The sequence below is a fragment of the Phyllobates terribilis genome, unplaced genomic scaffold, assembly GCF_046119375.1.
Source record: "Phyllobates terribilis strain yellow unplaced genomic scaffold, ASM4611937v1 Scaffold_4__5_contigs__length_816908805, whole genome shotgun sequence".
NCBI classification, from domain to species: Eukaryota; Metazoa; Chordata; class Amphibia; order Anura; family Dendrobatidae; genus Phyllobates; species Phyllobates terribilis.
The window spans coordinates 464124954-464150907 of NW_027362764.1; the positions used below are offsets into that span (position 1 = coordinate 464124954).

The 25954-nt window shown below is 44.4% G+C and overlaps 1 protein-coding gene across 2 annotated transcripts in view; it reads left to right on the forward strand.

Annotated features, from left to right (window-relative positions):
- TNFRSF11A (TNF receptor superfamily member 11a) overlaps positions 1–25954 on the forward strand; it is a 153847-nt gene that overhangs the window by 93373 nt on the left and 34520 nt on the right. For both annotated transcript variants that reach the window (XM_073678658.1, XM_073678659.1), the window contains exon 3: positions 381–506. In XM_073678658.1, the coding sequence (XP_073534759.1) occupies positions 381–506 (126 nt within the window). The remainder of the gene's footprint in view (positions 1–380; positions 507–25954) is intronic.

Below are 25954 nucleotides of genomic sequence, written 5' to 3' on the forward strand. Positions count from 1 at the left end.
GATTCCTTTATTTTTCTGTACTTGATGAAACCTAACATGTTTAGACAGTTTGTATCTTTTAACCAATATAACAGTTAAATAAAAAAAAAAAATATTTATCTCCAAACAAGCTGCTTTCATTAATATCTAGCTTAGTACAACACACAGAAGTTGCAAAAAGTGTCTATCACTCTGTTGGAGCCTCCATGTCTGTACATTACACACACGGCCCATTGATTTCAGAAGATTCTGTGATGCTTTGTTTTTCCAGCTGGAACTTTCGGTACCTGGTTTATATGGTTCAATTGCATGGTCAGCGTTCTGTCCGGCTACTAACCTGACATCATGATATGATTTACGTTATAGAGTAGCTGATATATATTCATATTTATTCAACCCAGGAACACACTTGAAAACCAAATGCACGCCCTTTGCAAACACGACCTGCAGTCCCTGTGGCCCTAATGAATATATGAGCGTTTGGAATGAAGATGTGAAGTGCACACATTACAGGGTTTGTGATTCAGGTAAGTGATTGTCACTACTGTCTACACAGGCTTTTCAGGTTCAGTCTGAGCACAGTTGTGTGTGATACTTTAGATTTGTATTAAAATTTGCCATGGTGCCACATATATATTTTTCTATTTTTCCCCTCACCCATGACAGCACACCTTGATAGAGGGATCTACCCCATCAAGGACAGGAAAGCATCTGAAATAAAAGGGTGGTACCTCTCCCTTGCTTCAGTTGGTTTCCTGTCCTTGATGGGAACCTGTCTGGAAGAAGATGCAGTTTACCTGGGTCTGTTCCGGTGTGGAAGAACGGGCGCTGGCCTGTGCACCGGGTTCCAGGCTCCAGAAGCCTTGTCCGCAGCTCCCCTGGGGGGCCTGTGTCCGAGCGGGCGCACGCTGTGAGGCAGGCTCCGGCTTCCCGCAGACCGCTGCGCCGCCCCCCCCTCTGCCGCAGACTCCCCAGTTGGACTTCTGGGTATGATGCACCTGACGTCACGGCACGGTGCACGCTGGGAGAGGCGTGCCGAACGATGTCAGGGGGCGGCGTCCAATCCAAGATGGCGGCGCCTTGTGAATTTTTCCCGGCCTTTTTTTTTTAAGCCTCGGCCGGGGGTGGGGGGCCACTTGAACCGGAGGAGGTTCTGGATGCCCCTATTTAAAGGGGAGGGGGTTTTCCTAGAAACGCTGCTCATGCTCCATCACATAGGTCTTGGTAAACCATGGCTGACCAGGACAGTCAGGAGCATCAGCTGACCCCCCCCCCCACCTCAGCAACGGAAGAGGCAGACTGACACCTCTCACACTGACAGCCGCTCAAGCAATCGTAGTGGCAGCCACAGGAGTAAGGTGTCGGACGTCTCTGAACCATCCAGAAAGGAATCATTGCATAGTCCGCCACAGCCTCCGAATCTGCTACCCGTTTGTGACTTCAGGGGTGAGTGATCTTCGTGAATGTCACGTTTTAGTAATGGGAAGTCTCTTATGTGCTTCCTTCTTTAGGAGCCTAAGAAGAGTAGCGCCAAGCAAAAGCACAGGATTTGTGCCCTATGCCAAATTCCCCTTCCCATAGATTGGCAAAAACAGCTTTGCTCAAGCTGTATTAATAGAACCATAACGAAAAGTTCTCTGGATTTTGCATCCAATCTAAAATCCATAGTCCATGCAGAGGTTCAAGGGTCCCTGAAGGTGTTACTTAGAGGGAAGAAAAAATCCCATAAGGATATCTCCTCCGACTCTGATTCCTCCCAGTCTGAGGATCTATGGCTAAGTGATTCGTCATCCTCCTCTTCATCCTCAAGAGTCTAAACCGGTTGATAGAGAACCAGACTTTCGAAATGGAGTCCGTAAGCTCGGAAGTGAAGCTCTTACACTACAATTGCTTTATGGCAGTAATAGACTTGAAGTACGCCTATTATCCTGTCCCAATCCATCCAGACTACCAGAAATATCTGAGAATAGCTGTGTTCATTCAGGAGGAACTGAGACATTTTCAGTTTACTGCCGTACCCTTCTTAGATGACTATTTGGTAATGGGAAAATATGAAGTCCACTGCTCCAGTCAACTCTAGAAGTCACGGCAGTGTTGCAACGGCTAGGGTGGTTGATAAATACCCAAAAATCAAAATTAACCCCCTCAAGGACTCAAATCTTACTGGGCCTAATCCTGAATTCTCGTCTCCAAGCCTGCTTCCTCCCAGAAAACAAGGTCCGCAAAGTAATCGGTTTAGTCTCGAAGGCCATGATGTCTCCTGTAATGTCCCTATTGGGCTCCATGACTGCCTGTCTCCCAGCAGTCAGATGGGCTCAGGGGCATATGAGGCTTCTTCAGTGGGAGTTCCTGTCAGCGCAGAGATCCTTCAACGGGCATTTAGAAAGAAAGCTTTCTCTTTCCCTAGAATCTGTAGATTCCCTTTCGTGGTGGACAAACAGGGAAAATCTGACCTCAGGCATACAGTGGTCCAGACCAGTAGACCGTGTGATTACAACCGATGCAAGCGGCTCTGGATAGGGGGGTGTAATTTAGCAGAGCTCTCAGTACAGGGTCACTGAGCATACCACGAGATGGGGGCATCCTCAGACTTAAAAGAACTTGGGGCAGTGGAGAAATCCCTGATAAGCTTCCTTCCTCACATTCAGGGTCACCATGTCAAGGTTAGGTCCGACAATCTGACAACAGTAGCCTATGTAAATCACCAGGGGGGAACAAGGTCACGTGGCAGACAGAATCCTACATTTGGCAGAGCAACATCTCCCATCCCTCAGTGCACTACACATAAGGGGGTGGAAAACTCAAGAGCAGATTTTCTCAGCCGCCAGACCCTAAGACAAGGGGAGTGGAGCCTGAACTCGTCGGTCTTCCGACAGATTGTCCGGTTATGGGGGCAACCAAACATAGACCTGTTCGCTACAAGAGCAAACCAAGGTAGAGAGATTCTGTTCCTTGAACCCAACAGAAAATCCCTATGCTGTAGATGCCCTCCAGGTTCCATGGAAGTTCAGGAAGGCCTGAAGTAATGGTTCCGGCAGTGGTGAGGAAGATTCAGGAGGATGGGGCAAGGATAATTCTTATAGCTCCTTTTTGGCCAAAGAGACCTTGGTTCTACCTGCTTCTTCTAATGTCTGTTTCGGATCCCTGGGTCCTACCAGAGAGGCCGGAGCTTCTCATTCAGGGACCGGTATTCCACACCCAAGCCAGAGGATTCCATCTTGCGGCGTGGAATTTGAGAGGTCACTACTAAGTAGCAGGGGGTTTTCACCAGGTCTAGGCTCTACCCTTCTAGGTAGTAGGAAACAATAACAACTAAAATTTATAGCCGAATCTGGGGGAAGTTTCTAGATTTTATAGATGCCCCATTATCAGAAAAGCCTCCAATCAAGGGAATCCTGGAGTTTTTACAAAAGTGGTGTGACCTGGGTCTAGCCACGGGGACTCTTAAAGTTCAGGTGTCTGCCTTGGGGGCGCTCTATAATTGGAACGTGGCAGGGGAACGGGTGGGTCTCTAGATTTATTAAGTCCTGTGCCAGACTGGTTCGGTCTCTTGAAGTTCCTTCCTGGGACCTGAATCTGGTCTTGAATGCGCTCACCAGTGACCCCTACAGTATGTCTCTCCAAAGATCCTCACCCTTAAAACCATCTTCTTAGTGGCCTTAACATCAGCCCGAAGGGTGAGTGACCTGCCGGCCCTTTCGATCGATCCTCCATACACGCAAATTCATGATGATAGGGTCACCTTGCGTCCGGACCCGGCATATCTTCCCAAGGTGGTGTCTAGATTCCACTGTAACCAGGAGATTGTATTACCCTCATTTTTCAGCAATCAGAAAGCCCCCGGGGAAGTCAGATTCCATAACCTAGATATTAGGAGATCCCTACTACAATACATTAACATGACTAGTGAATGGATGAAGGACCATTCCTTGTTCCTGACCTTTCAGGGGAGTAGGAAGGGTCATGGGGTGTCCAAGGGTACCATTTCCAGGTGGCTTAGGGAGGCCATATGTCTAGCATATACATCCACAGGAGTTCCATCCCCAGACAATGTCAAGGCTCATTCCACCAGAGCCGTAGCAGCCTCCTGGGCGAAGAGGGCAGACGTCTCAATCGATCAGATATGTAGAGCTGCTACTTGGTCTACACCATCCACCTTCTATAAGCACGATCGGTTGGATCTGTTCTCCTTTGACCTTACCTTTGGGAGATGGGGCAGATCCCTCTCTCAAGGTGTGCTGTCATGGGTTCAGGAAAAAACAGCTACCGGTAAGTAACCTTGGTGTTTTGTAATTATTTTAGGTTTTGATATTTGAATTGTTATTGTTCATAATAATATTGTTGAGTTAAAGGGGTGGTCCCAAATACAAATTAAGTTTCCTCCTTAATGCGTTTTTAATGCCATGATCGAATATATTTTCTAATATACTTTAAATAATATAATAATATAATATTTAATCAGGCATCAATGTGAAATCCATGTGCTGTCCTTGATTAACATTGCAGTGAATAGGAGAAGCTTTGTAATTTATTAATTATATTCGAGTGAAAATCACTGATGAAACTCTTATAGTAAAAACTGACACACTGACCAAACCCTGATGACACTCAGATCCAAAACATTGATGAACAACGGTCTGTGTTTTTACATATCAGAAAAATTATGGATGTCTGAAAGAGGCCTAGGGTGTACACTGTGGATATTAAGAGGAACATATTAGATACACAATGTGGACAGTGATAAGGGGAGGCATAAGTGACTCACTGGGACATAGTGTCTAATTCTTAATCAGAAAAAAGTTATTTTAGATAGTCTTAAATTGTGCAAGAAATATTGTATTGATTCATTCTGTTTAAAAATATTGGCTTATTATTTGATAGTGTACTTTAAGTTTACACCACCTATTAGCTGGCTAAACTTTTGGCACATGGTGTACACTCTTTTTCTTACAAGTCACTTCCCTTTTTCACCTACAGTACAGACCAAAAGTTTGGACACACCTTCTCATTTAACTGCTTCCCGACCGCCCACTGTAGATAAATGTCGGCGCTGCCTGGGCTGTGTGCAGCGCGGACGTTTAAAAACGGTGGGTGGTCTCGCAGCGCTCAGGACCCCCAGGGTCCTGCAAGCACTGCGGGAGCGGTGCAGAGCGATAGCTCTGACAGGGAACATCATCGGGACCTGATTGGATCAGGTCCCAGTGAAGTTAACCCTTTGCTGTCTTCTATATGCCGCGATCTATAGTGATCGCGGCATATAGAAGACAGCAGGAGGAGAGGGGGTGGTATACTTACCTCTCCGAAGACCCCTGATACCTTCCAGGACCTTGGGTTGCTATGGCAGCTGGAGGTCACATGACCGCCTCCAGCTCTGCCATATATGGTGTCCTGCCTGGCTCAGCCTGCAGCTGAAGCCAGGCAGGAGACTCTGACTGTGAAACAGTCAGTGAAGATCTCATGTAATGTAATATATGTCTATTACATTACATGAGATCAGTGATCAGAAAAATAAAAATTATTGTCCCATACAGGGACTAAGTAAAAATGTAAAAAAAGGTAAAAAAAAAAAAAAAATGTTTTGAAACTGTTAAAAAAAAAATGCAAAATAAATTAAAATAAATAAATCAAATATTAAACCGATAAATCCGGATATTTATGCAAAAATAAAAAAAAGTACACATATTTGGTATCGCCGCGTCCGAAACAACCCGAGCTATAAAACTGTCACACTAATTAACTCCTTCTGTGCACACCGTAATAAAAATAAATAAAAAACGGAGCAAAAAACTATGCTTTTTCCACATATCGCCAAACAAAAAGTGGAAAAAAATGCGATCAAAAAGCAAAATGGAAATAAAAAATGGTACCGCTGAAAACGTCATCTTGTTCCGCAAAAACAAAGCCGCCATACAGCTCCATCAGCCGAAAAATAAAACTTATAGCGCTCAGAATAAAGCAATGCAAAAAAAATTTCTATAAAATTGTTTTATTGTGTAAAAGCGCCAAAACATAAAAAAAATATACAGTAAGTGTAGTATCGCTGTAAACGTACTGACCCGAAGACTAACGCTGCCTGATCACTTTTACCACACGCAGAACGGCATAAAAAAAAACCCTCAAAAAACAATTCCTGAATTATTGTTTTTTGTTAATTTTACTTCCCAAAAAACGGAATAGAAAGCGATCAAAAAATGTCACATACCCAAAAATGGTACCAATAAAAATTTCAACTCGTCCCGCAAAAAACAAGCCGTCACATGACTCTGTCGGCCGAAATATGGAAAAATTATAGCTCTCAAAATATGGCGATGCAAAAACCTAGATTTTGCAAAAAAAAAAGCGTCTCTTAGTGTGTGACAGCTGTCAGTCATAAAAACCCGATATAAATCTGGTATCTCTGTAATCGCACCGATCCGAAGAATAAGGTTGTCTAATCACTTATACCGCACGAGGAACAGCGTAAAAAAATAAATAAAAGCAATTCTTCACCTGCTACTGATTTGTTTATTATGTCTCCCAAAGATTGCAGTAAGGCTCTGCTCACATTTATCCTGCGCTCTGCGCTGAGCACTTACGCCAGAGTTTCCATGTAAATCTCTGAAATACGTGATTCAGACGGAACCCATGACGGAAGATTCCCTGTAATGAGGCAGATATAGGCCACTGTGAATGCCGTCTGGCCTGTGATCCCACGGTGTCAGTTGTTTTAGACGTGCATAAAAGTTTTGTGCACTTCTGAAAAAAAGGACACCGCTAAACAGAGGCCAGACGGAGTCCAGAGTAACTCTGCTGCCTCATTACAGTGAATGGATCCCACAGGGGTTTCATCTGAATTACATCACTTGGAAATTTAGATGGAAACCCCGATGTAAGTGCTCAGCCTAGAGCGCCGGATAAATGTTACGTAAAATGTTCCCAATAAAAGCTTCAACTCAGTCCTCAAAAAAAGCTAGTCCCCACTCAGGTCCGTCATCTGTTAAAAATATAAGGGACTTCCAAGTTACTGGTAGCAGAAAGGCTCTGAAAAAGTGAAATGGCCCTTGCCCCCCAAAAGAAATTCAGAAAATTTTGTGCTCCCAAATCCAAATGCCTATTCTACAATAATTTGTTCTCCAATTGTCAAATAGCGATACAGCCACATATGGGGTATTGACACTTTTAGAAGAAATTGTGTGACACATTTCGGCACCATTTTTACCCATTGCCCTGTGTGAAAATGTAAAATCTGAGGGTAAAACATTTTTTTGTGGTAAAAATATAATTATGCTTTTTTCACTGCCCAATGGTATAAATTTAAAAATTAAAAAATACTCACTACTTCCCTAGATGAATTCCTTGAGAGGTGTAGTTTACAAAATGGGGTCACTTGTGGGGGTTTCTGCTGTTTCGGCATGTCAGCGACTTTTCAAATGTGACATGGTGTCTGCAACCTATCCCAGCCAACATAGCGCTCCTTTCTCTTCCGAACCCTGCCGTACACCAAAGCAGTGGTTTTCTCCCACATATGGGGTATCGGCGTACTCAGGAGAAATTGCACAACAAATTTCATGGTGCAATTTCTCCTGTTACCCTTATGATAATGCAAAATTAAGGGATGAAAAACGTTTTTGTGGGAAAAATGTGAAAATTTTATTTTTACAGCTCAATATTATAAACTTCTGTGAAGCACCTGGGGGTTCAAGGTGCTCACCACACATCTAGATAAGTTCCCTAAGGGGTCTAGTTTCCAAAATGGTGTCACTTGTGGGGGGTTTCTACTGTTTAGGAACATCAGGGGCTCCCCAAATGCAACATGGCGTCCGCTAATTATTCAAACAAGTTTTACATTCAAAAAGTCAAATGGCGCTCCTTCCCTTCCGAACCCTGCAGTGCTCCCAAACAGTGGTTTTCCCTCACATATGGGGTATCAGCACGCTCAAGAGAAATTGCACAAAAAATTTTGGGGTCCATTTTTTCCTGTTACCCCTGTGAAAATAAAAAAATTTGGGTCTAAAGTAACATTTTTGTGAAAAAAGTTAAATGTTAATTTTTTTCTTCCACATTCCAAAAATTCCTGTAAAGCACCTGAAGGGTTAATAAAGTTCTTGAATGTGGTTTTGAGCACCTTGAGGGGTGCAGTTTTTAGAATGGTGTCACTTTTGGGTATTTTCTGTCATAAAGACCCCTCAAAGTGACTTCAAATATGATGTGGTCCCTAAAAAAATGTTTTTGTAAATTTTGTTGGAAAAATTAGAAATCACTGGTCAACTTTTAACCCTTATAGCTCCCTAACAAAAAAAAAAAAAATGTTGGTTCCAAAATTGTGCTGATGTAAAGTAGACATGTGGGAAATGTTATTTATTAACTATTTTGTGTGACATATGTCTCTGATTTAAGGGCATGAAAATTCAAAGTTTGAAAATTGCAAAATTTTCAAAATTTTCACCAAATTTCCGATTTTTTCACAAATAAACGTAAGTGATATCGATGAAATTTTACCACTATCCTGAAGTACAATATGTCACGAAAAAACAATCTCAGAATCAGGGGAATCCGTTGAAGCGTTCCAGAGTAATTACCTCATAAAGTGACAGTGGTCAGAATTGAAAAAATTGGCCCGGTCACGAAGGCAAAAACAGGCTCTGGTGCGAAGTGGTTAAAGATTTTTCTGTATTTTCATGACTATGAAAATTGTACATTCACACTGAAGGCATCAAAACTATGAATTAACACATGTGGAATTATATACTTAACAAAAAAGTGTGAAACAACTGAAAATATGTCTTTATATTCTAGGTTCTTCAAAGTAGCCACCCTTTGCTTTGATGACTGCTTTGCACACTCTTGGCATTCTCTTGTTGAGCTTCAAGAAGTTGTCACCGGAAATGGTCTTCCAATAATCTTGAAGGAGTTCCCAGAGATGCTTAGCACTTGTTGGCCCTTTTGCCTTCACTCTGCAGTCCAGCTCACCCCAAACCATCTCGATTGGGTTCAGGTCTGGTGACTGTGGAGGCAGGTCATCTGGCGTAGCACCCAATCACTCTCCTTCTTGGTCAAATAGCCCTTACACAGCCCAGAGGTGTGTTTGGGGTCATTGTCCTGTTGAAAAATAAATGATGGTCCAACTAAACGCAAACCGGATGGAATAGCATGCTGCTGCAAGATGCTGTGGTAGCCATGCTGGTTCAGTATGCATTCAATTTTGATTAAATCCCCAACAGTGTCACCAGCAAAACACCATCACACCTCCTCCTCTATGCTTCACGGTGGGAACCAGGCATGTAGAGTCCATCCGTTCACCTTTTCTGAGTCACACAAAGACACGGTGGTTGGAACCAAAGATCTCAAATTTGGACTCATCAAACCACAGCACAGATTTCCACTGGTCTAATGTCCATTCCTTATGTTGTTTAGCCCAAACAAGTCTCTTCTGCTTGTTGCCTGTCCTTAGCAGTAGTTTCCTAATAGCTATTGTACCATGAAGGCCTGCTGCACAAAGTCTCCTCTTAACAGTTGTTGAAGAGATGTGTCTGCTGCTAGAACTTTGTGTGGCATTGACCTGGTCTCTAATCTGAGCTGCTGTTAACCTGCGATATCTGAGGCTGGTGACTCGGATAAACTTATCCTCAGAAGCAGAGGTGACTCTTGGTCTTCCTTTCCTGGGGCGGTTCTCATGTGAGCCAGTTTCTTTGTAGTGCTTGATGGTTTTTGCAACTGCACTTGGGGACACTTTCAAAGTTTTCCCAATTTTTCTCACTGACTGACCTTCATTTCTTAAAGTAATGACGGCCACTCGTTTTTCATTACTTAGCTGCTTTTTTTGCCATAATAATACAAATTCTAACAGTCTATTCAGTAGGACTATCAGCTGTGTATCCACCTGACTTCTGCACAACACAACTGATGGTCCCAACCCCATTTATAAGGCAAGAAATCCCACTTATTAAACCTGACTGGGCACACCTGTGAAGTGAAGACCATTTCCGGTGACTACCTCTTGAAGCTCATCAAGAGAATGCCAAGAGTGTGCAAAGCAGTCATCAAAGCAAAAGGTGGCTACTTTGAAGAACCTAGAATATAAGACATATTTTCAGTTGTTTCACACTTTTTTTGTTCAGTATATAATTCCACATGTGTTAATTCATAGTTTTGATGCCTTCAGTGTGAATGTACAATTTTCATAGTCATGAAAATACAGAAATATCTTTAAATGAGAAGGTATGTCCAAACTTTTGGTGTGTACTGTATGTTATGCACCTTTGTTGGACAAAGAACAGAAAATTATAGATATCCTAGAATCGTACCTAAAAAGGTCTCAAACATCTTTGTTGACTTGAAGTGACACCGGGAAATCCATATCTGGTTCTTTTCTTGCTGCTTCTGTCACTGAATATTTCACTAGGGCAGTTGCATAGCAATTAGAGATGAGCAAAAAGGTTCAAATTACCCTGATCCAGCTTTCACTTTGGTATTCCATGGTGGATGGACCAGAGCAGTGCAACCGTCCTCTACCTGCACGCAAATGCTGCAATCCTGGATGCCTCTTGTGATTACTAGGCCCTGGGACATCGTGTTATCTCTAGTCACTAGGTCTCATGCGACTTGACATCACAGGAGTTTGGTAATCACAAGAGGCAAAGAGAAGGCAGGCAATGAAGTGCAGAGGATGTTGGCACTATCCTGTTCTGGATGCCATAAAGTTCCAAAGTGGAAGCCAGACCTGGGTAATGTGAATCTTTTTGCTCACATCTAATAGCAATAGTGTGAATCAGGCTTCAATGACTCTTTATTTCTTGAGTCTATAGGGATTTAAGTGTCACTCCTACAGGCATCAGAATTTCTGGTATGATGGACTGTATCATACAAGCCTTTAAAAGAGGAGGGGGGGAGATGACAAACTCTTATCATAGTTACTGATGATGTCTAGATACTGTAGTTCCTGTCACACAATTATACAGCAGGAGGATAATCACACTGCCTCCCCAATAGGCAGAGATGGTACCTGCCCATATTATTCTATGCCGATGCATCATGTGGTTTATAGTGGTGCATAGTAAAATTGGAAATTTTATGTGGTGACTTATTAGAAGCAGACAGGAGACTGTGGAAGTGAGAACAATATACAGAGAAAATTGTGTTAGACAATCAGTTCTGGGAGCAGTGAAAACTTGTGTTTCCATTGGAGTCACGCTATACAAGTGACATTCATCAGGTGTAACAAATGATAAAGCCTTCTCACTTGTAATTGTGTGGCACTTTAGCCAGTTGTAGCCTGTATATTCAGGTTAATTTGGTTGATGAAATGATCTTCATGTATTTCATGGTGATTTGCATATGGGGGTGCATCATACTATACAGACTATCTATAGTGTAATGCACCCCCATATACAAATGCTGCTTGTACAACAGATGTGAACAGTTTGCTATGGTTGCTCAATATTAATAGTGGATTAGAACCACTGTCAGGCCTCAAATTTAGCAATTCCTATGCACCAGGCAGGTAGCATCTCTTCCCCTTAAAAGAGGCAGAGCTAGGGGTTTTGGTTTGGGGGGGCGAAACTTCTGAGTGGTCCCATAACCAGGTAACCCTGATTACAACTATGATGGCGCACCCAGATAGTGGATGTAGGAGAACGTCGGCAGATGATCGGGATGTTACTAGAAAAAATCTCTATACAAAGACCAACACTGATATTACTGCTATATGGTGACCATATGGTGGTAGATACCAGTCCTGCAGAACACTAAAGAGATTACAGTACAGTTATATATAGTACCTTACAGGTGACGTTCTTTCTGATGAAATCTTTCACTTCTCCTGTATTTTCCATCTGGCCCAGACCGACACGACAGCTTCTCCATCCAGGACTCGTCTGCAGAGATTACAACACAGACACATTTCACTCCTTACATTTCAGGCATCGACCACATCTATTCCCAGCCTGCACAAACTCCTCATCCCGCTGATACCCCAATACTGAGCCGCTGCTGCCGTGTCCCTATTACTGGACCTACTGTGTGCCCTCTAAATGATAAAACAAACCTCTAGACTATAGAAATGCCATGTGCAAGTGTCCTAGAAAACAAAGCCCACATTTTGCCCCCTGGAAAGTAATAATGCCCTCTGATTGCCCCTTTGACAGTCACAATAACCTGAGTTCCCCTACAACGATAAGTGCCCACTTAACATTTAATAATGTACTGAGTCTCCTCCCATGGACAGCTCCCTTCTACACAGTATGATGCTCTCCTATACATAGTATAATGCCCCCTCACTGTATAGTACCCCCACACAGTATACTGACCCCTTAGTAGCCTCCAAACTGATGGCTCCACTGTATGCTGGCCCCCACACTATACAAAGACCCCACATCATTATCTCCCACACTGTATGATGGTCCCCTAAATAGCCTACATATAGTATAATGCACCAGATAGTAATCAATATAGTATAATGCACTCCCCATAGGCCTCCATAGTATAATACACTCCCAATCGGCAGACTCTATATAGTAAAATGCACCCCATAGGCCTCTATAGTATAATGCACCCCATAGGCCTCTATAGTATAATGCACCCCCATAGGCAGAGTCTATAGTATAATGCACTCCCCATATGCAATCTATAGTATAATGCCCCCCCCATAGGCAGAGTATATAGTATAATGCGCTCCCCATAGCCCTCTATAGTATAATACACTCCCCATCGGCAGACTCTATAGTATAATGCACTCCCATAGGCAGAGTGTATAGTATAATGCACTCCCCATAGGCCGAGTCTGTAGTATGATGCAGCCCCATAGGCCGAGTCTGTAGTATGATGCAGCCCCATAGGCCGAGTCTGTAGTATGATGCAGCCCCATAGGCCGAGTCTGTAGTATGATGCAGCCCCATAGGCCGAGTCTGTAGTATGATGCAGCCCCATAGGCCGAGTCTGTAGTATGATGCAGCCCCATAGGCCGAGTCTGTAGTATGATGCAGCCCCATAGGCCGAGTCTGTCGTATGATGCAGCCCCATAGGCCGAGTCTGTCGTATGATGCCGCCCCATAGGCCGAGTCTGTCGTATGATGCCGCCCCATAGGCCGAGTCTGTCGTATGATGCCGCCCCATAGGCCGAGTCTGTCGTATGATGCCGCCCCATAGGCCGAGTCTGTCGTATGATGCCGCCCCATAGGCCGAGTCTGTCGTATGATGCCGCCCCATAGGCCGAGTCTGTCGTATGATGCCGCCCCATAGGCCGAGTCTGTCGTATGATGCCGCCCCATAGGCCGAGTCTGTCGTATGATGCCGCCCCATAGGCCGAGTCTGTCGTATGATGCCGCCCCATAGGCCGAGTCTGTCGTAGGATGCCGAGTCTGTCGTAGGATGCCGAGTCTGTCGTAGGATGCCGAGTCTGTCGTAGGATGCAGCCCCATAAAAAATAAACACCATACTCGCCTCTGCTCCTCGTGCTGCTCCGAGCTCCCGCACATCTCAGAGCAGCGGGTGCCAAGTGATGACGTCATCGCGCCCAGTCAGTGACGTCAGACGCAGAGGAGACTGATGGAAGAGGGAGCGTTGCACACTCCCTCTCTCATCATTGAACTTGGGGGTGACTGGAGGGGGCCCTCCCTCCTACTCAAGAGCCCGATAGCGGCCGCATGGCAGTGCAGGGACATCGAGTCTCCCTTCTCTGCCCCAGGGTGTAACTGTATTGGCATGCTATGCACGCCGATACAGTTACACTAGAGTAGCTCTGAGTGGGCCACAGAGAGCGGGGCCACCGCCCCCTCTGCCCCCCTGATAGCTACGCTAATGCCCTTAAGCTATTCAGCTCTCTGGACAGCTCCTTGCTAGTTCAACAACAAATAACTGTTGTTTCTGATTGGCTCTACCCTGTGTTTTCCTGATTGACTCATCCTGTGATTTCTTCATTGGGCTCCCTATTTAAACCTGGTCTTGCACCTCTTTCCCTGTGAGATCATTGAGCTCCCCGCCTCTAGCATAGTGCTGTCATCAAGTGTTGTCACCTGTTGTTTGCAAGACAAACACGATGGGCCTTGTTTTTCTCCAGATTTAAAGAATCAGCAAGACTGATGTTCTGTCCTGAATATTTGCTAAACCGCAGGAAAGGTCTGACATTGTACTATTTTATGCCCCTCCCAAATTTCTTGGAAATACTGGACTCTAAAGAGCTTTTAACAAAAGTCAAAGATGGATACCAGGATGACTGACTGTTTTCTTAATGATCCTTCTATATTCTGGTCATACCAGCGCTTCTGCTCTGCCTGGGCCTGGACCATGTTGTCATGCACCAGCTGCGCCAGAGCCTGCATTCTGTCACGGAATCGCAAGACAAATTCCACGACTGAAACGCCCGGGGTGGCTGGTTCTTCCTCCCAGGATTCCCTCACGAGAGCGAGGGGTCCCCGTACCCGTCTTCCATACAGGAGCTCGAAGGGGGAGAACCCCTTCGAGGCTTGAGGCACTTCCCGGTAAGCAAACAGATGTGGGTGGTGTCGCTCCCAGTCGCGTCCCTGGGACACGACCAACATTCGGATCATCTGTTTCAACGTGCCATTGAACCGTTCACACAGGCCATTAGTCTATGGGTGATACGGGCTGGACACCAGATGTTGCACCCCTGTTTGCTTACACAGGCTCTGCAGCAAGTCAGACATGAACTGGGTCCCTCGGTCCGTGAGCATCTCCTGGGGGAAACCAACACGGGTGAAGATTTCCAGCAGGGCTTTGGCCACTACGTCTGCCCGGATGGAGGACAGTGCGACAATGAATTACATTAGCATTCTCACTGAAAAGTTCAGAGCTGGACATGTCAGCTGAGATAGCAGGAAGGGGGGCTAAATCCCCCCCAGCTGCACTCCTGTCAGCTGGCACGTCACTACAAGGATCAGCATGTATGGTACCACAAAGTATAATATCTCTTACAAATGCATTACCACGGGGCAGTGGGGTTGCTCTCTTCCCATACTGAGAGGTGAGAGGCCCCAAGTCTGTCCCCAACAAGACATTAGCATGTCCACACCCCAATCCAGATGCACACAAGCCATGGGTAGAGTTATCTTCTCCGTACCAACCCCGCTGACGGTCAGCGTCTTTCCATGGATGATACTCTCCGGGGGTACCAGTTCAGGCTGTACAAGGGTCACATCAGCCCCCGTGTCCCTTAGTCCCATAACCACTTTATTCCCCACCGTCACTTGCTGGAGATTGTCATTGGACCTGGCCCCACTCCTCCCCACCACATAAACTGTTGGACCCGCTGCTGGGGTTTGGGAAGTAGGGGGGTTCCTCTTCCGGCTAGGGCAGTTTGCCCTGTAATGTCCCGGCTGATTGCAGGCGTGACATCGAGGGGGTCCTCCCTGGGGCTTGGAAAGGGGAACAATGGGGCCCATAGGTTTTCGGGCGGGGGTAGTCTCAGGTGAAACTGCAGGGTTACCCGCAACAGGATTGGTCTTATCCTCCAGCCGGTGCTGACGGGTCTCCGCGACGTCCGGTTGGCGACGTACTCATCCGCTAGCTCCACAGCAGTTCTGGCATCTTGGGGTTTCCGGTTCAGGACATATTGTTGCACTTCCTCCGAGCAAATGTTTAAGAATTGCTCCTTGAGGAACAGATCCAAGGTTGCTTCGTCTGGATTGTCTAGCTCTCCCTCTGCCCATTTGTGAAGCTGGACACTCATCTGGAGCAGAGTCTCTAGGTGGCTCTCGGTCGGTCGTTTCCTCAGGCTGCGGAATTTCACTCTGTACACCTCAGGCGTGAGATGGTACCTCAGGATCAGCGCAGCTTTAATAAGGTCATAGTCCTGGTGCTGGGCTGCAGGGAGAGACGAGAAAGCGTCCAGGGCTCTCCCTCTTAGCCTGGTGGACAGGGTGCGAGCCCAGTCTGCCTTTGGTACCTGGTACTGGAGACATACCTGTTCAAACCCTTTCAGGAAAAGGTCCAGGTCTCCGTCCGATTCCAGGACAGGCAGATCCTCTGAGCGCAGCTTAGCTTTTGGGGCTGCTGGAGTCTGTGCTGTTTGAGCCGGTGGGTCTTGCCTGCTCCGCAGCTGGGCTAACTGTAGCTGGTACTGCCTCTCCTCCTTTCTTTCCTGGGCATCTTGCTCAGCTTGCCACATGTGGAGCACGGCCTGGCTCTGCTCCTGCTGTCCATCTCTAAGAGCCTGGAGGTAGGCCTGCATAAGCGCATCCAGGGCCGGGTTACTGGCCCCTCCAGCTGGAGCTGTGGATTGCATAACAGAATGTTCAGGATTTTCGTGGGTACTTCCACCCTCCTCTGACACCTCAGTCTGGTCAGTGACTGGCACCACACTGCCACCTTCCATCTGCTCACTGTCCACTCTTGTAGCACTCATCTGGGAACCTTTGCTTCTGAGGCAATATGCCATCCACCAGAGACCGTAGCCAAATAAAAGATAGGACAGAAAACTAAGAGGGGGAAGGGTACAGTATCGTACACACGCTTTCACTGTATACTATGTCTGATCTACTAACTAGCACCGAGCTCAGTTCACAGATATCCAGATCCCACTGCGCTGCCACCAATTGTCACAAACCGATCGGAGCCACGTGCCCCTGATCCTTCCTCACAACTTCTGTGAGTTCTGGGTTTAGGATAATGTGAAGCGAGCTTATAAATTTTATATATTTATTTACTCAAAAGAGCGATGCTAGGTACAATATATACAAGCGGTTACAAGATATATATATACAGTAGTCAGACAAATACAGTAAGGAAGCAGTAATGCGATACAGTAAAATTAAAAGGAATAAAAGTGAATATACCACACTTTTCATCAAAGGTCTCTGGACACTGCAGGAAGGGTGCTGTCAAGGGTCCAGGGCGGTCCTTGTCTTTCTGCACATCTGTAGTGACAGGTGACCCTCAACAGAAGACCCCTCCTCTCTCACAGAGGGACACATTTATACTTAACTTGGGCTGGGCAGAAAATAGGCGATTTACATGTAATCTCCTCTTCTCTTCTATCAGACATTTCATAATCCATTTCCCAGCAATATTCTCATTGTAAGGTGCGCATGGTAATTGATCTAACACAGGAGCTTCCCCTGACTTCAGAGGTAATTCAGTTAGCTATTCCTCATTGCCATGATTCAATTAGCTCCCCCATACTCTTGTCTTGAATAGGCGTTTGCACTACAAAGGTATATATCCTAGCTGACCTGTATTCAATTCTCTCCTCGCTTGTCACCTTTTTGTGAACGGAGGCTCCCAGGGGTTGATGTATAGAAGGGAAACAAATGCTGATGTAAATACTTTGTCCTTTGAAGTCAGACAGACTAGCATTCCTGCTGAGACCTTCATAACTGGGAATATGAATTTCCAGTCCCTGGCCTCACCACATACATACCATCATCTAAATTAGGTAAAAAAATCCATAGGACCTTTTTCAGATTTCTGAAAAAATTTACCAAGTTGCCTTCCGTTTTAAACTTATCAACAGCTTGAAAATGCATCCTGTATTCCATGCATCCTTGCTCAAACCATTTAATGAGAACCCTTTTCCAGGAAAAAACTTGGCTACCTTCTCCACCATAAAAGGTCCAAGGTGAAGAAAAGTATCTTGTTGACAAAATTCTGGACTCTAGAAGATTTAGAGGTAGATTGCAATATTTGGTGAAATGAAAGAGTTTCGGACCAGAAGAGAATTCATGGAAACCGGAGTACAATGTTCATGCCTCTAGGCTTACATGAACCTTTCATCAGAGGGATCCAGGTAAACCAGCTCCTGAGATGTCCAGTGGCCATCCTGGAAGGAAGAGACTACTGTCAGAATTTAAACCTAGCACTTTCTGTGCACCAGGCAGCAGCTCTTCCACTTGAGCTATTCAGGTCTCTGGCCAGCTCATTGCTAGTTCAGCTGCCAGTACCTGTTTCTGATCGGTTCCATTCTGTGTTTTAATGATTGGCTCATCCTGTGATTTCTTGATTGGATTCTCTATTTAACCTGGCCTTGCACCTCCTTCCTTGCAAGATTATTGAGCTCCCAGCCTTTAGTCTAGCTCTCTCACCTGTTGCTCTTCCAGTACCATACTGCTGTTCCTGTGTACCGACCTCTATCCACTGACTACACTTCCTGCCTGTGCTACCACTAGTGGTTGCAATGATAAAGACTCCAGTCAAGACCCGGATCATTACAACCATTTTTATTCAAAATAGGGACATTATTTGTAAATTATATTGTGTGTGGGTTTAATATGGCGTGAGTTGTGCCAAATGTATTACGTTACATGCAAACCCTAAAAATTTGGCTCAATTTTTACAAAAGCTGGTAAAAAAGGCCCCACTAAGGGCATTTTACACTAGTCAATTAGCATGTGAAATATAGTAGTATGGAGCAAGAGTTCACAATCATTGGCCAGTGTAAACATGTGTATCAATCAAACAATTGTCAAGAATTCACTCATTTTTCCTTGATCGTTTTATGATGGCCTAAAATTTCTCCTTTTCAAGTGTTACAATTTCACAGAAGGAAAAACATGCGATCTTACAATTGAAGTTACAAAATAAAATACAAAAATGTAAATACATTCATAAATATCTAACCGTTTTTGATAAATATTCCCCAGCTAAAAATCTATCTATCTAGTTATGAAACCATTGCTATATGTGCTGATCAGTCTCTTTTGATCAACCTCTCTTCAACTGAAACGCCTCTCTCCTCTCTTTGGTCGTGCAGTCAAAAGAGTGGAGGTTTGAGGACTCCTGTTTTTGTGATTGTGGGGGTCCCAGCAGTGGAGTCAATAGGTGATATATAGACATTTGTAGGAAAACCCCTGTATCATGAACATCCCACCGCTGCCAACTAATTTGTCAGGATCACCACTACTGCTGCCACCAATTTGTCATGAAGTCCACTTGCTCACAACACATTTGCCTCAGATGCTACTGTACAGGGCGACTCCACTTCCCACACTTACTCGTCCACTCACCTTTTGCAATAGGCTGACAATGAGCTAAACACACCCCACAGACAATACTCACATTCACACCACACTTTTCGCTGCCAAAACTCGCCATTTTGATAGGCCAGTAAGACGCTTGCACTGGGTCACGCACTAGCACACACACCACCCAGGTTTCCCGACCCTCTGACAGGTACTTCTCTTGCATTCTGGCATACACAGCATAACACAACCAAGTTATTTTCTCTCCTCGAGATCGTGGGCATGTTACAGCAACCAGGGACCAACTTTTTTTTAATTTAATATAAAAAATGAATGAAGTACCGTGTTTAAACGTTAAAAGGTTACAAAGGTGAAATGATAAAAAAGACATATAGGCAAAATCAGTAGAAAATAAAAGGGATAAAATACAGATAAGTCTTACATATTGGATTTGTGCGAGCTTGTGGCTGAGGAGAACGTCGCGGGAAATATGGACACATCTGCAATGCTGGTTGCTTCTCTTGGAGTCTGACACTAATATTTGATACATGAGATGTTATGAAGGGTCTACCAGACCCTTGACTACTCACTCAGGAAGATGGCCGATTAGATTAAATTCTCAATCCAGTTTTAGGCCATATTTCCGGTGTTGGTGATCTCTTCTTCCAGGAATTTCCAAGAGGACCAATATGGCTGTCATCTTACCGAACATCCTTCAAGTATTCCATACATACCACACATGAATATGATATATTAATGCATAATTAAGGGAGATATTACGCTCCTGTAGGTTGCCAACTGCCAACACTTTTGAGATTTTACCCATAGATGTCAATTTGTTCCTTGATCATAGATATCCATGGATTGGGTCAAACACAGATTATATAGATATGTTATGGAAAATATTGTACTTCCATTGCCATATGAGGTCTCTGATATGGAGCTGTAATGTCTGCCTTCAGGGAAGGTGTCTCCACCTTGCATTGATTAGCACCTCTTTAGTAATGAGGATGTAGACATTTAAAGTCTGTCCTTCTAACAACTTGCTAATTGCTCAGTGTACACACTCCAGTATGTTCTCCCCGTGTTTGCGTGGGTTTCCTCCGGGTTCTCCGGTTTCCTCCCACACGTCAAAGACATATTGATAGGGAATTTAGATTGTGAGCCCAAATGGGGACAGCCATGATAATGTATGTAAAATGCTGCGGAATATGTTGGCGCTATATAAAAATAAAGATTATTATTATGTCTGCTCTCTATCTGATAACCAGCTTCAATTACCTGTTCACTGCGGGTGGTGCAGGCTGTGATCAAATGCCCCCAGCTTTTGATCTTTAGAACTCTTAACTCCATTTATAACACCTTGTAAAAACAAACCACTGGAGGGTGTCTTTATCCCCTTCATCCGCAAGCCTGTTTTCACCTTCTTGACAAGGCCAAATATTACAATTCTGACCAGCATTATTTTGTGAGGTAATAACTCTGTAACGCTTCAACATATCCCAGTGATTCTGAGATTGTTGTTTCCTAACACATTGTACTTCATGATAGTGGTAAATTTTGGTTGATATTATTTGTGTTTTGTCAAATTTTCAATATTTTCCTAAATAAACTGCGAAAATTTTGCCATTTTCAAACTTTGAATTTTTATACCCTTAAACCAGATAGTTATACCACACATAATAATAAACAACATGATCATCATAATCATCATACTTTCTTTATTAGGACTTTAGAAGGGTTAAAAGTTAATCAGCAATTTTTCAACAAAATTTACAAAAACTATTTTTTTAGGGACCACATCACACTTGAAGTGATTTTAAGGGGTCTATGTGAAAATGCACCAAACTGACACTATTGTAAAAATGCACCCCTCAAATTGCTCAAAACCACATTTAAGAAGTTTAACCATTTAAGTGATTCACAGGAATTAAAGCAATGTGGAAGGAAAAAATAAATAAAATGTAAAATTTTCCCACAAAAATGTTGCTCTAGCCCCAAATTTTGTATTTTCTCAAGGGTAACAGGGGAAAATGGACCATACAGTTTGTTGTGAAATTTCTCCTGAGCACACTGATACACCATGTGTGTTTGAGCGCACAGCAGGGCTCGGAAGGGAAGGAGAACAGTTTGACTTTTGGAGCTCAAATTGGCTGGAGCATTTTTAACTCTTTGGCGATTTACAGAATTATATAACATTGGGCTGAGTAGATGGAAAATTACATTTTTTCCACTATAATGTTGCACTGGTCCCAAGTTTTTAATTTTCAAAAGGTCTAACAGGAGAAAATTTGTTACGCAATTTCTCCTGAGTACGCCATATGTGGCCAAAAACTGTTTTTGAGGCACAGTGCAAAACTCAGAAGGGAAAAAGCGCCATATTGGAGTTGAGGTTTTGCTGGAATGGTTTGAGGGTGCTATGTCACATTGGCAGAGCCCCTAAGGTTCCAGATCAATAGACCCCCTTCATAAGTGACCCTATTTTATAAACTACACCCCCAATTAATTCATCTAGGGGTGCAGTGAGTATATTGACACCACATGTGTCTCACAGAATTTTATACCATTGGGTGGTGAAGAAACAATAATTACATTTTTATCACTAAAATGTTCTTTTAGCCCTAAGTTTTTAATTTTTATAAGGGCTAATAGGAAAAAATGGACCTCAGTGTGTTGTGCAATTTCTCCTGAGTGCGCCAATATCCTACATGTAATCGGGAACTACTTTTCAGGCACAGTGCAAAGCTCAGAATAGAACATGTGCCATATTATAGTGCAGATTTTACGGTTATGGTTTGTGGGTGCCATGACACACTGGAAGCGCCCCTGAGGTGCCAGAAGCCAACATATGTGACCCCATTTTACAAATTACTTAATTTAAGGGTGCAGTAATCATATTGACACCAAATGAGTGTCACAGAATTTTGTTCTATTGGGCAGTGAAGAAAAAATAATTAAATTTTTACCACAAAAATTTAGCTTTAGCCCCATATTTCACATTTTCACACATGGAAATGGGTAAAAATGGTTCCAAAATGTGTTGCACAATTTCTGCTGCACATGGAAATACCCCATATGTGGTTGTACAGTACTACTTCGCCACATGGCGAGACTTGGGAGGGACGGAGCATTATTTGACTCTTGGAGAACAAATATTCATAGAATAGTTTGTGGACTCCATACCGAATTTGCATGAGAAAAAAATCGCAGATCTGCACTGCCCCATAATATAATATTGGTCCGAGTGCTATCATGCAAAACATCAGATGACACTCGGCCGTGTTATATGCTAGTGTGAGCATACCCTACAAGTTCAGGGTAACCTCTCTCCATTAAAAGAGTTGTCATCTTATTAAATGGGTAAAATTACAAATTGCTTGTTACAAAAGAAACACCTTTTTTTAAAAGTCTCTGTCCCCAAGAACATGGTGATTTTTTTTTTTATTCTATAGTTTACAGTTGTCTGACTGGATCCAGACAGCTTCAGTCCTCCCACATTTCTCCAATACTGCATAGGCAAAGCTGCCTCTACTATTACAGAGTGGACAGTTCAGGCCAGTAGTATGGCTCACCTTCTGCAGCATTAGAGGAGCATAGGGGCACTGAAAGTGGCGTGATCTAGTGATTCAGCTTCAGAGCAGGGCTTGGAGATTGGCCACCTCTGAGGTGGATGGTAAACTAGGAAATCAGCTGTAAACTATAGTTAAAAATCTCACCGTTCCTGAAAACAGAGAGGATTTTTAATAAGAGGTAAATTGCAAAGTTGCTTTTTCAATCTCCAAGACCGCCCCTCACCCCCATAAGCGGATTATACTGAGGGCAATCTGGGCTACCGCCCGGGGCTACGGGGGCCTATGGCCAGTTTGCCCTCATTATAATGTTTGCTGCTCCAATGCGGCGCACATATACCATCAGGCTGGGGCAGGCTGCTCCCCCTAGCAGCTGCGCGGGGCCCTTTCTTCTTTGGCCGGGCTGGCACTGCACCTGTAAACTTACCTGTGTGCTGTCCCAGCCGCGTCACAGCTAGGAAACACGGCCCTGTGTGCGGCTGTGTCCGCTAGCGTGACGCCACACGGTGAGGCCAGTACTGCTACTTACCACCAGTGAGGAGCCGGACAACGGGAGCCGAGCAGGGGGATGGTGAGTGCAGTGTGTGTGACACAATATGTCTGTGTGTGACACAATATGTCTGTGTGTACTGATATAATTGTGTTATCTAAGTATGTGTGATATGTCTGTTTATACAACCCCTGGCAAAAATTATGGAATCACCGGGCTCAGAGGATGTTCATTCATTTGTTTAATGTTGAAAAAAAAGCCGATGACAGACATGGCACAAAGCTAAAGTCATTTCATATGGCAACTTTAGGGCTTTAAGAAACACTAAAAGAAATCAAGATTAAAAATGTGGTACTCAGTAAGGGTAATTTTTTTCAGACCAAGCAGAGGGAAAAAATTCTGGAATCATGAAAAACAAACACAAAATAACACTCCAATACATCACTAGTATTTTGTTGCACCACCTCTGGCTTTAATAACAGCTTACAGTCTCTGAGGCATGGACTTAATGAGTGACAAACAGTACTCTTCATCAATCTGGCTCCAACTTTATCTGATTGCTGTTGCCAGATCAGCTTTGCAGGTTGGAGCCTTGTCACGGACCATTTTCTTCAACTTCCACCAAAGATTTTCAATTGGATTGAGATCTGGACTATTTGCCGGCCATGACATTGACCTTATGTGTCTTCTTTCAAGGAATGTTTTCACAGTTTTTGCTCTATGGCAGGATGCATTATCATCTTGTAAAATGATGTCATCATCCCCAAACATCCTTTCAATTGATGGGATAAGAAAACTGTCCAAAATATCAATTTAAACTTGGGCATTTATTGAAGATGTAATGACAGCCATCTCCCCAGTGCCTTTACCTGACATGCAGCCCCATATCATCAATGACTGTGGAAATTTGCATGTTCTCTTCATGCAGTCATCTTTATAAATCTCATTGAAAAGGCACCAAACAAAAGTTCCAGCATCATCACCTTGACCAATGCAGATTCGCGATTCATCACTGAATACGACTTTCATCCAGTCATCCACAGTCCACGATTGCTTTTCCTTAGCCCATTGTAGCCTTGTTTTTTTCTGTTTAGGTGTTAATGATGGCTTATGTTTAGCTTTTCTGTATGTAAATCCCATTTCCTTTAGGCTTTTTCAGCAGCAGAAGGGAAGGAAGGGAGACACAGATTCTCTACTTCGTGGGTAGGCGGAGCCCCATAGGATAGTCACCTCAGATTGGAAAATGACGACCGGCCCCTCCAGTATATAGGCTCCTCCTACTCCCATGTTCATCAGTCTTTTTATCTGAGGTCTCAGAGGATAGTCGCTGCTTCGGCAGCTCCTCAGAAGAGTTTGTTATTCTATATCCAGCGAGTCCTGGACCCCCCGTGGTCTAGAGGTCTCTAGGGGTCTCGGCGCTGCTGAGACCCCTGACCCTCCCCTGGCAGCTCTGTGTACCCCTTGAGGAGGTTCCCACTTATGCCTGCCGGCCCCGGGGGATACAGGGCGCTCCCTGGCGGAGGCGCACACCACACATCTGAGAGGGTCCCTGCGTGCTCCGCCATAGGGGGGAGCAAAGGGCCATGGCGCCACACATCCCTGAGGATCCCTGTGGCGTTCAGCCGGGTAAGTGCTCTTTGGTCTAAAGAGTATCTTTGACGGCTACGGCAAGTGTACTGCCTGTGTGTTTCTTGTCTATTTCAGACGCTGCCTTGACTGGGGAGCAGAGACGGAGGCCAGTAATTTTTATTTTTTATTTGCGCATGCTTTTTCGTTTTTGCTTCCTGCCTTCATTTAGGCAGGAAGCTCTCTGTATTTGCGCGCGTTTCCTTGCTTTTATTGACTTGCTTCCTGCCTTCATAGAGGTAGGAAGTTTTCTGCCCTCGTTTTTTGAATAAGCGCGGGCTTTGGCGGGGGGTGTGGCTTAGCGTCTCCTGGCTTCCTGCCGTCATTACTTAGACAGGAAGTGCTTGGTTGAGCATGTGCTGGCAGTCCCTGCTTCTCCCTCCGGCGTCCAGCGGCATCTCCTGCTCTCTGCTCCCCGTCCGTCCGTCCACACACTCGGGAGGAGCGGTCGCCGCAGTACCGGTGAGTCCCCTCTGCCTCTGGCAGAGGTTCGTTGTCAGTGCTGTCATTTCGGCTACCTATTAGGAGTCCTCGTGAGCACTGCCGCTTTCTCTCCTAAAGCTATTTACTTCACTGACCTTTTAGGCAGCGTAGTATTATAGTTGCTGTGATGTTAACTAGTGTTGAGCCACCCCCGTAGTGTTCGGGTTCGGTTCGGCTCGTCGAACACCGGGATGTTCAAGGAACTGTTCGTCGAACACCTTAGAACACCGTCGAACACCGTTAAAACCAATGGCAGGCAAACAAAAACACATAGAAACACATAGAAAACACCTTCAAAGGTGTCCAAAAGCTGACAAACTGCTCAGAAGACGCTCTCTTTAAAAAAGCCGGCCGGCAATTCAGCAGCGGCATACACCGGTACCCGACAATTTAGACAAGAAGGAATAGAGCATCACACATAGATTAGATAGATAGAAACATGTCAGTCACACATATAAGAAGCACAGTGACAGTGTTGCTTACTGTACTTGTCATTTAGTGTAAAGGATTTATTTAAAAAAATATTAGTGTTTTCATGCACCGTCTCTTTAAAAAAGCCGGCCGGCAATTCAGCATCTGTACCCGACCATTTAGAACAGAAAGATAGAACATCACACATAGATTAGATAGATAGAAACATGTCAGTCACATATATAGGAAGTACAGTGATAGTGTTGATTACTGTACTTGTCATTTAGTGTTAAAATAAAGGATTTATTAAAAAAAAAATTGGCGTGGGGTTCCCCTTAATTTTAGTCTCTAGCGGAGGTTAAGCAGACGGCTGGGGCAGATGTTTGAAGCCTGGGAAGGGGGTAATACCCACGGAGCTTCCCAGGCTACTAATATCAGCCCCCAGCTGAATACCTAGCCTTTACTAGCTATTAAAATGGGGGACCCCCCCAAAAAAATGACGTGGGGTC